Source organism: Bos mutus, chromosome 7 (genome assembly GCF_027580195.1).
Source record: "Bos mutus isolate GX-2022 chromosome 7, NWIPB_WYAK_1.1, whole genome shotgun sequence".
Classification (NCBI taxonomy): Eukaryota; Metazoa; Chordata; class Mammalia; order Artiodactyla; family Bovidae; genus Bos; species Bos mutus.
In genome coordinates, this window is record NC_091623.1 from 11,763,668 (window position 1) to 11,776,505 (window position 12,838).

Sequence of the window (12,838 nt, forward strand, 5' to 3'; positions counted from 1 at the left end):
TTTGCAGAGTTCGCTGGAGGTAGCTCTATGCCAGGAACAGGCCCTTTATCTAAATTCCTTAGGGAGTTGGGGATTCTCTGGTGGTCCAGTGGCCAAGACTCCACATTCTCAATGCAGGGGGCCCAGGTTCAATCCCTGTTCAGAGAACTAGATCCCACAGGCCACATCTAATGATCCCACATCCTGCAACCAAGACCTGGCACAGCCAAATAAGTAAATATTTTTTAAAAAATAAATAGAATTCTTTAGGCAGCCAGTTCAGTTCAGTCACTCAATCGTGTCCAACTCTTTGCAACTCCATGGACTGCAGCACAACAGGCTTCCCTGTCCACCACCAACTCCCAGAGCTTGCTCAAACTCATCTCCATCAAGTCGGTGACGCCATCCAACTGTCTCATCTCCTGTTGTTCCCTTCTCCTCCTGCCTTCAATCTTTCCCAGAATCAGGGTCTTTTCCAAAGAGTCAGTTCTTTATATCAGGTGGCCAAAGTATTGGAGTTTCAGCTTCAGCATCAGTCCTTCCAATGAATATTTAGGACTGATTTCCTTTAGGATAGACTGGTTTGATGTCCTTGCAGTCCAAGAGACTCTCAGAGTCTTCTCCTATACCACAGTTCAAAAGCATCAATTCTTTGGTTCTCAGCTTCTTAGGCAGCTAATAAGGAGGTAAAAAGAAAAACTTCCTGAGTCTTCTGTTTCATAAAGAATAATCAGCCTAAATAATCACCAAAAAGATACATTTTGAGGTGGCAAATTTTGCTTCTCTACAACTTCAAGAGTTTCCCCTGAGGTTAACCCCTTTAGCACCAAACAAAAGAAATTTATTTAGAAGATGGCCCTTTTTCCTGCTTTATTTCGAAGGTGGACATCTATCTGTCCATTGATTTGACCATCCACCAACTCATCCATCCTTCCCTCCATCCATTTTTCTCTCTTAGAGAAGTAAAAAGGTATCACAGGAACATATATTAACACTTGTGTTTGGGTTAAAAATAAAAATAAAAGCAAACTTTAAAAATAAAAAAATGAAGAAAAAAATGATATGAATTATTTGACTTGACAAAGAGAACTAGCTTTGCCAATTAATTAATATAGTGGAAATTTTTCATAAATTGCATGAGCTAAATTCACAGCTCCACAGTTTTGATGCAAATACATTAAGAGCACTTATAAAAGAAACAACATGCCAGAAAATAGTTCATCACAACTATTCAAATTTGTGGAAAGAGCTTTCAGATGTCAACTTTTAAAAGTCTGTAGGCTAGAGCATGAATTTTAAAAATTCTTATATGGGCCACAGAGGCAAAAATGTTTGGAGACCACTGTTTGAAGCACTGCGGCTCCTGGGAAAAGTGAACAAGACAGTTAAGGCCTCTGTCTTCTCAGAACTTAATCCCAGATTAGCCGTTCAAAATTTTAATTCAAATGTTACCCGCTCAGAGAGACCTTCCCTAAGTCACCCTATCACATTATCTTCGTGGCAATTAAAACTGAGATTATTTATTTTTTTGTCTGGTTTATCTATTTACTCTAAAATGTAACCTCCATGAAAGCAGGAACCATGTCGGACTTGTCCAGCTGGTGTTTCAGCGCCTGGAATAGTGATGGCATATTAATGTGCATAATAAATGCTATTGGGTAAATAATTTTGTTGGTTCTGTACCCATTTCACGGAGGGTTAAATGAAGCCCTTCTTAAACGCAGGCTTTAGTAAGTCCCTCTGTCTAAATCCATTGAGCACAGAGCAGCTCTGGTCGGATTCCCCTCAAATTCTTTGCTGTCCTCCCCACGTGAGGCTCTGAAGGCTGCAGCCCTCATCCAGGCAGAAAATTCCCCGCGAATTTTCCCCGCAGTTTCTCCCAAATTCCACCAGGGGGCAGCAGAGGAGGAGACGACAACACCCAGCCAGCCAAGCGTGGCTGGGCAGGGCCGGGGAAGAAGGGGAGGGGTTCCGCTTCCGAGGGGGCTTACTGCTTCCGCTTCCGGCGACTTGGAGGTTAGGGCGCTGACGCGAGGATGGACGCCTTAGTTGCTCATTGCTCCGCGCGGCTGCTGCAGCAGGTAGTACCGCATGGGGCCGGTGGGAAGGTTTGAAATGGAGGCCCCAGGGCCCGGCTCCCGCCCTGGCAGCACCAAGACAACGGCAGCGAGGCGGGGACCGACCTGCTCCCTTCCGACAGGGGCAGCGGAGTCCCCATACACGGGCCTGTGCTGCCTCGGAGGTTAATGCCCTCCCAGGAACGCTTTCCAAGAGATGGGAGAGGAAGAACCCTGGGCTCCCAGGCCCGGGTGACAATGACGTCCAGCGAGGGGGAGGGTCCCCCTCTCTTTGACACCCCCCAAGCCAGCATCTACAGCGGGGCTGGAGCTTGGCGTGTCGAGTCCCGCCTCGACCAGTGCTCGTTCTTCCCCGAACACGCGCGCTCTGTTGGGGGGAGCGCGGGAACACACAAAGAGGAAAGTAGGGTGAGAGCAGGAGCCCTGGGCCCTGTTTGCAGCTCAGCACTCCGTTCTGTCCATGATACTGTGCAAGAGGAATCCTGAGATTCTTTTTTCTCAGCCCGTGTAGGGGTTGATTATCAAGCTGGGGTTTGCTTCTTGCCTTAAGTGTTCGTGGAGAAAGAACTGCAAGAGCTTGTCAAGAAGTGACAGTTTCCTTACATTCCAGGTGCAGGTGGGGAGGGGTGGGAGGGTGGGGAGGGGTGGGAGGATGGGGACCGCTTCATTGCTAAATCGTCACAAGCTGGTCAAGTAAATTGTCACGTTCTTTATTATTTCGAGTCATATGGTCTTTTTCGGTGTGGGGACATAGGTATACTCTCAGTGGGTTGTGATAAGAAGAATGGAGATGATTTCTGAAAAGTGTTGAGCTCTGTGCCTGGAACACAGTATGCTCATTTATGGCACACTGTGTTTTTGTCTTTGCTGTAATTATGCCCAGATAAACAATCACATTTAAAGTGAGGAATCTCTCCTTGAATAACACAGTTTGGTAGCTTTATTTCTTTTGAATTGACATGTCTTTGGTTTGGGGTATTAGAGTAAAACATCTAGTCTAGGACTTAGGACACTGGAAACAAAGAGAGGATAAAAGGGGAAAGTCCTTTTGTCTCAGAAAAGGCAAAAGCAGAGGGACTTGAACCACAGAAGCAAGCCATCTGAAGGGGATCCGATTGCAGGCTTAAGACTCCTGTTCCTCCTCTCCAACACAAACAAATACTTTTTGCTTAGCAAGGATAGTATCAGTAATGTCATCAAAAAATGACATTGGTAGTGTCATCAAAAACCACAACTTATCAAAGGCAAAGTCCTTAATTGCTATCACCTCTACCATGCCCAGATGGAGAGGAGGGGAGATAAGGAAGTAAGTTTATGGTTCAGTTTATCACATCTGGGAGTTATCAATCATGATGGACCAAGGTGGCTGTTCTTTCCTAGGAAAAAGAGGTTAAGTTTCTGACTGCTGAAATTGATCGGTTGAAAAACTACAGCTGTTCAGAAGCTTCTGCAGATTTGGAGAAGTTGCGGGAAGAAAATTTAAAATTAAAGTATCGACTGAATATCCTTCGAAAAGTGAGTACTCTGGGCTTTGGTTTCATTCTGCAATTTAAATTATTGTGTCTTTTTAAAAATCCTTGTTAGTGAAAATACTGAAAGGAATTTGGCAAAAGGACTTAAACCCTGTCCTTTTCCCCTGCATTAGACAAGTTAGGAGTAAGTTGTTGGTGCAGATAATGGAGAAATTGCTGTTTTCCTTCTGGGCCCTTTAAATGTTTCATCATACTAAGTGTGTAGCCAGCTTAATTTTCAGTAATTGCTTATATCAAGTCAAAATATTTTTAACTACACCCACAGTCCTTCTCTGCTTTAAGTTGGTTATTTTACAGTTTTATTTTTGTGTTTTACAGAGTCATATTTGTGGGAAGGTTCTTTTCCCGTTAGTATTTTGGAACATTTTTTCCCATGAAGCTTGTGTTGTATTGGTTATTTCATGACTTCATAATCTTAACAGTGTTTATTGATTTTGTCAGAAAATTGAGCTTGCTTCCGTTGGGGCTTTAATTTCTTGGCCTGCTCTTCAGGTCTACTGATGACACGTCCTGGGCGATGATGACCTCACTCCCATGATTGTTCGGCTCTGTGTGTTCTCTGCTGCTTTCAGGCAGGCTGCACTGGCATTATACCTTCTTTCCAAAGCTTCCTCTTAGTTATTCATCTTAGACTCTGCCTGCCCCACTGCCATGAAGTCTTTTTTATTACCTACTTTGAGTCTTCTAAAATAAAAAAATTACATTTCCAGGGAATTGTCCCCAAAATATCTCAACCTTTCTGATTACCTCATTCATTCTGCACTTATTTATATTCATTTCTCTGTTTATTTCACGTCAAAATTATTGTTAAATACCTGGTATGTGCTGGAAGCTGGGAGGGAGAAGGTACAAAAGGAAGTGTATTCTTTTGTTGTTGTTGTTGAAGTATAATTGCTTTACGACCTTCTGTTAGTTTCTCCTGTACAACAACTATGAATCAGCTGTGTGTGTACACATACACCCTCTCTCTTGGACCTCCTTCCCACCCTCCAATCCTCTGCTACGCAACACATGTGTTATATCCTTCAAAAAGTGAGTACTCTGGGCTTTGGTTTCATCCTGCAATTTAAATTATGGTGTCTTTTAAAAAAATCCTTGTTAGCGAAGATTCTGAAATTTGATAAAAGGACTCAAACCCCATCCTTTCCCCCTGCATTACACAAGGTAGGAGTAAGTTGTTGGTGCACATAATGGAGAACTTGAACTCCCTGTGCTACTCCCTGTTCCCACTAGCTGTTTTATCCATGGACATGTATTTATGTTGAACCTAATTGCCCAGCCCAGCCCACCCTCCCTCTCCCACGCTTGCACATCCGTTCTCTACCTTTGCTTATCTATTCCTGCCCTGAAATCTAGATTTTTCTAGATTTCACATACATGTGTTATATACAATATTTGTTTTTCTTTCTCTGACTTACTACACTCTGTTTGACAGACTTAGGTCCATCCACATCTCTACAAATCTCCCGTTGAGCTGTCATGTTCTTTTCAAGATTAAGTCTTACGTTAGTATTTATTAGAAAAACAGGTACATTTTTTCATCAGTGACAATGTTAAGGTTGCTATGTGATGGTGCTCTTATTACAAAATCACAGATTTTGAGTTATCTCCTGATGCTAATTTTCTTATAAGTTCTGTTGTTTTAGGAGGGTGTTTTAGTTAGTTTGTGTTTTTTTTGCATAATGTGATGTTTCAGAATGCTTATATTGAATTGTAGCAAAGATGCTTGTACCATATGTAATATTTCTTCACCTCATGGAACTTAACATTTTAAAGGAGAAGAGAGTGTTCACCTTGAATCCTGGCTTTGCCTCTTCCCTTTATCACTTTTAGCAAGTTACTTAATCTCTAACCCACAAGGAAATGGTGATGGTAGTCACAAACTCCATTTTTGTTATGTAGGTGACGTAAGGCAATGCACATAAATAAAGCACTTGACTCCGCTCTTGACACTTGAATCACTCAGGAGCGCTCAGTTCAGTACTGCTCGAATAATAGTTTTCATTATTGTTGCCATTCATATTACACATCGACACTTTGACTAATGTAAACTCATGATTAGGGTGTAGACAGCACGTTCGTCTGTCTCTTTAGGCCATATCTACTCAGTCACCAGCCATCTTGACCTGCTACATGGCGGGTACAGGGCTAGGTGCCAGAACTTTTGTTGTTTAGTTGCTTGTCCAACACTTCTGCAACCACACGGACCGTCACCTATCGGGATAGAACCATAAATAAGACACTTTCTTTGCAAAAGAATATTTAGAGAAATTTCAGATCTGTCCAAACACAGATAATTTGGAGAAGGTATGAAAAGTGCAATAATGGAGGTAATTAATTAATTATATACCATCTTAAATGAGTGTATTCCACTTCTGAGAAGGTGAGAGATAGGAAGTACCACGGGGTTATTTTGCAGGAAGACAAAACAATCTGTTACTCTGATACATTAATATTACCCATCAGTATTTTTGACCTGTTTCATTTCATGCTTGAAAGGGTCAGCGTTTTAATGAAGAGATTAAATGTTTTTATTGTTTTTGTCCATAGAGCTTTCAGTTCCAGCATTTGATAGGAAGTTATTTAGGATTGATTTTATATTATTTTCTCGGTGCTTTAGGAAGCTGAGAAAATCATCAGCCCCTTACTCCCTATTGCTGGCTTCTGTTATATTAAATAACTGTAGAAAGAAAGTACATGGGGAATTTTTACATGTATGTCTTAGATGCTGTGGGATAGACTTGTCCTATTAATGCTTCTCAGCACATCCTAAATATGAGAGTGTTACACTAGGAGTGTGTGTTACCTTTCAGTTTCAAGATACTTGAAGGCTTCTCAAAATATTTGGGAAATTTTTGTATAAAGTTTATTAACATTTACATTCTTTTCTTACAGAGTCTTCAAGCAGAAAGGAACAAACCAACCAAAACTATGATTAACATTAATAGCTGCCTGGAAGAGGTCTTTGGTTGTGCCATTAAGGCTGCCTATCCAGTTTTGGAAAATCCTCCACTGATTGTGACTCCAAGTCAGCAGCCCAAGTTTGGGGACTATCAGTGTAATAGTGCTATGGGCATTTGTCAGGTAATTATATTATTATAAAGCATTCTTTGTGCTTTGATTTTCTTAAGCATGACAGTTATCATTGCGTGCGTGCGTGCTCAGTCATGTCTGTCTCTTTTGCAACCCCATGGACTGTAACCCGCCAGGCTCCTCTGCCCGTGGGATTTCTCAGGCAAGAATACTGAAGTGCATTATCATTTCCTTCTCCAGGGAGCTTCCTGACTTGGGGATCAAACCCATGTCTCCTGCATCAGCAGGCAAATGCTTTACCACTGAGCCACCCGGGAAGCCCATAATTATCATTTACATAAATAATAGAGCATTGTATCCTCAGTAAAAACATTTTCCACAGTTCTGAAAAGCTTGAGGAAAGGGACTGTGTGTTTTTAATGTTTAAAAAGCACAAATTTTAATATTTAAATTATATATACTCAGTATTTAAGGAAATAGCTGATACTGTTTTGGCACATTCCTCCTTTTGTGTCCAGGATAACTGACTTATTGTTGAGGAATTAGAAGTTAGCTAATTAGCACCAGCATTCCCATCAAATATTTGATGGAGATGTGTCTGTGAGATAGGCTTGTGTATTTCATGTTCAGTCAGAGGAGTTCCCTGTTTCTAATAGCTAATGTGTTAGTAGTTTATTGCGCTTGGTTTGGGACTTTTTGATTTCTTTTCATTGCTGAATAGAAAGGCTTCATCTAAAGAGATCAGATTTTTTCCTGGATAATTTTTGTGTGTCTGTGCTGGAGTTAAGTTTATAAGGGTGCTATTTACTACTCAAATCTGAATATTGCACACTTTCATGATTTGAAAATTAGAAATGTAAATATTCTGGAACAGGCATTATAACTAAAGACTTTAAAAGTCTTCATTAAGAAGTTCTAGACAGCTGTGGCAGCTCATTCTGAAAAGAGATCCTGTGGTTTTGGCACTTTTCCATTCCCCCGGCACTGTTGCTGTCTGATGCTTTAATCTCTCTCTCTTTACAAGGTCACTGGTCTCTGCTGCTGCCTTCTAATGAGTCTTGTGTCAGTTGAATCTGATGCTTTGTCAGCTGTGCGTTTCCTAGTAATTTGCTGAGACCTGTTGTGTAATCAATCATTTATGTTTTATAGATGCTTAAAACCAAGGAACAGAAAGTTAATCCAAGAGAAATTGCTGAAAACATTGTCAAACACCTCCCAGACAATGAATATATTGAGAAAGTTGAAATTGCTGGTCCTGGTATGTCATAATGTACTCTAAAGTAGTTCTATTGATTGCTGAGTCCTTTTGAAATAAGAAAAGAAAACCATTTTAAATATAAACATAAGGTTAAAACTCATGTACTGAACAAGATGATGAAAACACCTTGGATTGGGAGTTAGGAAACTGAGGTTTTAAACGAGACTTACTCACCTGGTTGTGGATGAGTTACTTTATTGCCTTGTCACTCAGTTTCTCATCAGCAAAAAGGAGATAGTGATGGCAGATACTCTGTGGCAGAAGGATCGTTTATTTTCTGTTAAGAGTTAAATCATTCGCTGGGAGTGAAGGGGTCCTGCATTAAGTAGGAAGCTTTCAGGAAAGTGGTGAAACTAGATGTGGAAACAGGGAGCTCATAAGAGGGCTCAAGCCAAGGCCCCAGGTGCTGTTGGAAGCCTGAAAAGTTTCACCAGAGCCACACTAGGGTTCTGGAGCCAGCATAAGTGAAATTGAGAAGTGCTTTGGGAGTAGCAATCTTCAAAGTTGGAAGCTATCTGATTTTTTTCTCTTCTCTGTTTTTCTTTAGGTTTTATTAATATCCACTTAAGAAAGGGCTTTGTATCACAACAGTTGACCAATCTCTTGGTGAATGGTGTTAAAATACCTTCCATTGGAGAGAACAAAAAGGTATATGTATATTTTTTGATTGATAGCATAATACATTAGAACTCTATTAGCTGTAGCTAAAAATGGCTTTCACTTTTTATATTGAGATTTAACTATTCATATTTTGAGATTATGAACATAGCTGTGAAGTAACCTATCCACTGGGTCTTTTTGTTTTTTTGAAGCCTGGGATCTTCTGCCAGCCTTCAGTAGGTGATCTGTAGGAGTTGCTCCACATGCAGATGTATTTTTGATGTATTTGTGGGGAGGAAGACGATCTCCATATCTTAGTCCACCACTATCTTGAAAGTTCCCCCTTCCCCTGGGTTTTTTTTTTGTTTCCGGTTTTCCCACTTGAGTTTTATTTGGGCAGACCCGGGGACAGAGGGTCTACACCTAAAAGAAGGTGTTGGGCCTCTTGTTGGCGAAGTGTGGCTTGTGCTGGCAACGGAGGGCCTGGTGCGGCAGTGGGAACCTGATCTTGGAGTCTTGGGACTGCTTGACCGCTGGTCGGCGGCACTTGCTGGCTGCGATCTCCTCCACCTTCACGATCTGGATTGAGTGGGCCCAGGCTTGGTGCCAGTGCCCATGTCTCGGTAGCCCTGGGTGATGGCACCAGCTGTGGTCAGGTCCTGCTACTCCCAGTGCATGCTGTGGGAGTCACAGTGCAGCCAGATGCCGAAGTTCTTCACCCAAAGGGGAGATTTCTAACACCTGTCCACAGTAGACCATTTCCCCTGAGGATTTCTTCATCGTCTTCAGTGGAGACACAAAAGTACCAGAAGCGGGACTTGGCAACAGCGTGATTAGGCGCAAAAATTCTCATACGATAGAGGGGCAGCATGCAGCATTTGGGGGTCGGCAGGCAGCACCCCACCACCTTATACTCACAGAGTGTCCCTGAGGCCTTCATGGTGCTCTACCCACAATTGCCACCACCCTCGAAAAAGCTCCCCTGGGTCTTGATTGCTATATGATTTTTGTTTTCATTCCCCAAGGCATTTGAGGTAGCCAACTGATATTTATGAGTTGTCTCTGAAATAAAGAATAGATAACTTATTTAAACAGATTTGATTATTTTTCAATTAATGATGGACAAGTTCCATCAGAAATCCTAAAAGTTCCATCAGAAATCCTAATAGTTGCATTACAATCCAAGCTAATGTTTAAGCCTTGTTTATTATTAAATGTTATTAATGAATGTGTTAGCAAAAGAAAATGTTTATATCCCTCTCTAAAAAAATCTTTACTATTTATCCCAGGTTATAGTTGACTTTTCCTCTCCCAACATAGCTAAAGAGATGCATGTAGGCCACCTTCGGTCAACAATCATAGGCGAGAGCATGTGCCGCCTCTTTGAGTTTGCAGGATATAACGTGCTGAGGTACGTACTCTTGCCTTTCTTTGGAGATTTCTATAGAAAAGAAAGTTATCACTAGAGAAAGAACCTTTGATTAAATCAGTGATTCTTAAGTGTCTGCTTCATAATCACCCATTAGGCTTTTAAATTATATCTTTGGCCCCTCCTTTGGACTAATAGCTATTAAGACTTGGGGTGGATGTAGAACCAAGGGGAAAACTCCCTCATTTATTGCACAGATATTCCTTGAGTGCCTCCTGTATACTGCTGCTGCTAAGTCGCTTCAGTTGTGTCTGACTCTGTGCGACCCCATAGATTGCAGCCCACGAGGCTCCCCCGTCCCTGGGATTCTCCAGGCAAGAACACTGGAGTGGGTTGGCATTTCCTTCTCCAGTGCAGGAAAGTGAAAAGTGAAAGTGAAGTCACTCAGTCGTGTCTGACTCTTCTCGACCCCATGGACTGCAGCCTACCAGTCTCCTTCGTCCATGGGATTTTCCAGGCAAGAGTACTGGAGTGGGGTGCCATTGCCTTTTCCGTCCTGTATACTAGAAGTATATATTTTAGTGGGAGACGTAAGCAAGAAACAGATTGTACTGGACTTTGTAGCCCATGGTAGGAAATTGCAGTTTTATTAAATGCAGTGGGAAGCTTTTGGAGAGTCTTAGTAGGGCATATAATCTGATTAGAGATTGCCCTGGTTTCTTCAAATAAACTAGGCAAAGAAGGGAAAAGGAACTATAGTAATTAATTAGAAGTCTGTTTTAATAATCCAGCTAAGAGTTGACTCATTGGAAAAGACTGATGTTGGCAGGGATTGGGGGCAGGAGGAAAAGGGGATGACAGAGGATGAGATGGCTGGATGGTATCACCGACTCGATGGATTTGAGTTTGAACAGGGAGGCCTGGCGTGCTGCGATTCATGGGGTCACAAAGAGTCGGACACGACTGAGCAACTGAACTGAAGAGATGATCTGATGGTTTGAGGTTAGATGAAAGCAGTGAGGAATGAGAAGTGATTGGATTGATATATTTTGATGAATTTTGTCCACTGATATTTGCTAAGTCACTTCAGTCGTGTCCGACTCTGTGTGACCCCATAGACAGCAGCCCACCAAGCTCCCCCATCCCTGGTATTCTCCAGGCAAGAACACTGGAGTGGGTTGGCATTTCCTTCTCCAATACATGAAAGTGAAAAGTGAAAGTGAAGTCCCTCGGTCGTGTCCGACTCTTAGCGACCCCATGGACTGCAGCCCACCAGACTCCTCCATCCATGGGATTTTCCAGGCAAGAGTACTGGAGTGGGGTGCGATCGCCTTCTCTGATATTTGGGAACTACTAAATTATACTGAAATAATTGGTTGAAAAGTTACGTTTTCATAAAATTATGGTAATGACCAACATTGACCTGACTGCCGCTCTCCCAGTTAACTAAGCAATAAACAGATCACAGTCCATTCATAGGAACTTCATTCAGCAAATCCTGTAGGCCAGGTGTTTGCAGGCTCATTATTGGGTATCTAATGACAAACATAACAGACCTTGTCTTTGCCTCTCAGACCAGATGAGGAAACACCTTCATAAAAAGAACACTACTAAACACGATGTACTGGCACTTAATGTTTGTGGTTCCTAATGGAATATCAGTTCAGTTCAGTTGCTCAGTTGTATCCAACTCTTTGCAACCAACCCCACGGACTGCAGCATGCCAGGCTTCCCTGTCCGTGACCAACTCCTGGAGCTTGCTCAAACTCAAGTTCATTGAGTCGATGATGCCATCCAACCATCTCATCCTCTGTCGTCCCCTTCTCCTCCCATCTTCAATCCTTTCCCAGCACCAAAGTCTTTTCAAATGAGTCAGCTCTTCACATCAGGTGGCCAAAGTATTGGAGTTTCAGCTTCAGCATCAGTCCTTCCAATGAATATTCAGGACTGATTTCCTTTGGGATTGGCTGGTTTGATCTCCTTTCAGTCCAAGGGACTCTCAGGAGTCTTCTCCAACTCTACAGTTCAAAAGCATCAATTCTTTGGCACTCAGTCTTCTTTATAGTCCAGTTCATGTTTATCATTTTTAAGTGGTTTTATGTTCTGTGTCTGATACTAGATTAAACCATGTAGGAGACTGGGGAACCCAGTTTGGCATGCTCATTGCTCACCTGCAAGATAAATTTCCAGATTACCTAACAGTTTCACCTCCCATTGGGGATCTTCAGGCTTTTTATAAGGTTTGGTGCCATTTATTTTTGTATTATTTGTGTGTCTATCAATTATCATAATTGTTTTCCTTAGGGAGTTTTAAATGGTATTTGAAGCTATTATGGGGTTAAATAAAAGTTGCTCCATTCTCTGTTCCTCATTGTAGCATGTTTGCTTTTATTGGTGTATGTTAAAAATTTAAATCTACAGCATTACCCATTCTTACGTGAATTTAGGAGTTTGTTAGTCAAAGTACATTTTAGTATTTCAAAATTTTGATGCTGCTGTTATCTTCCTGATTCTGTATGTTTTGAAAGCATTATTAAGTATAAACAGTTTTTTAAAGACAAATTTACCATAAACCATAATTTTAAATAAATCACTGTAGTAAACAGTCTTTGACTCTTTCACTTATCCGTATATAAACTTTTATTATATCAATTGTGGTTATAGTAACATTTTTGTATTGTACCTATTTAAAGTTTTATCATACTCTTTCATGTTAATTTGTGACCACATCTTATTTTGGATTTGTAGACCAAAGTGTATGCTCCTTATTATTTGGTTTCCCCCATTTTGGGGATGCTCAGTAAGTAACTTCATGTTTTTACTTGTAGGTTTACTTGTAGGTTGTACCTACATGTTTCTACATGTAAGTTTTCTCATTTTTAAAATTGTTTTCTTATGATAGAGTCCCAAGAATAGGATTACTGTATTAAGAAGTAATATAGTACTTAAAACTTTTTTTGGTTGGTTGGTAACTGGCTTTTTTAGAGGT

General features: G+C 41.3%; 1 protein-coding gene and 1 pseudogene across 1 annotated transcript in view; one reads left to right on the forward strand and one right to left on the reverse strand.

Moving 5' to 3' along the window:
* The first annotated feature begins 1,954 nt into the window (after positions 1 to 1,954).
* Positions 1,955 to 12,838, forward strand: part of RARS1 (arginyl-tRNA synthetase 1) — a 29,325-nt gene continuing 18,441 nt past the window's right edge. The window contains exons 1-7 of the mRNA XM_005904535.3: positions 1,955 to 2,060; positions 3,438 to 3,572; positions 6,485 to 6,673; positions 7,772 to 7,880; positions 8,428 to 8,528; positions 9,770 to 9,891; positions 11,969 to 12,089. Coding sequence (XP_005904597.1) covers positions 2,016 to 2,060; positions 3,438 to 3,572; positions 6,485 to 6,673; positions 7,772 to 7,880; positions 8,428 to 8,528; positions 9,770 to 9,891; positions 11,969 to 12,089 — 822 coding nt within the window. The 5' untranslated portion in view covers positions 1,955 to 2,015. The remainder of the gene's footprint in view (positions 2,061 to 3,437; positions 3,573 to 6,484; positions 6,674 to 7,771; positions 7,881 to 8,427; positions 8,529 to 9,769; positions 9,892 to 11,968; positions 12,090 to 12,838) is intronic.
* On the reverse strand, positions 8,547 to 9,760 carry LOC102270720 (large ribosomal subunit protein eL20 pseudogene; annotated as a pseudogene).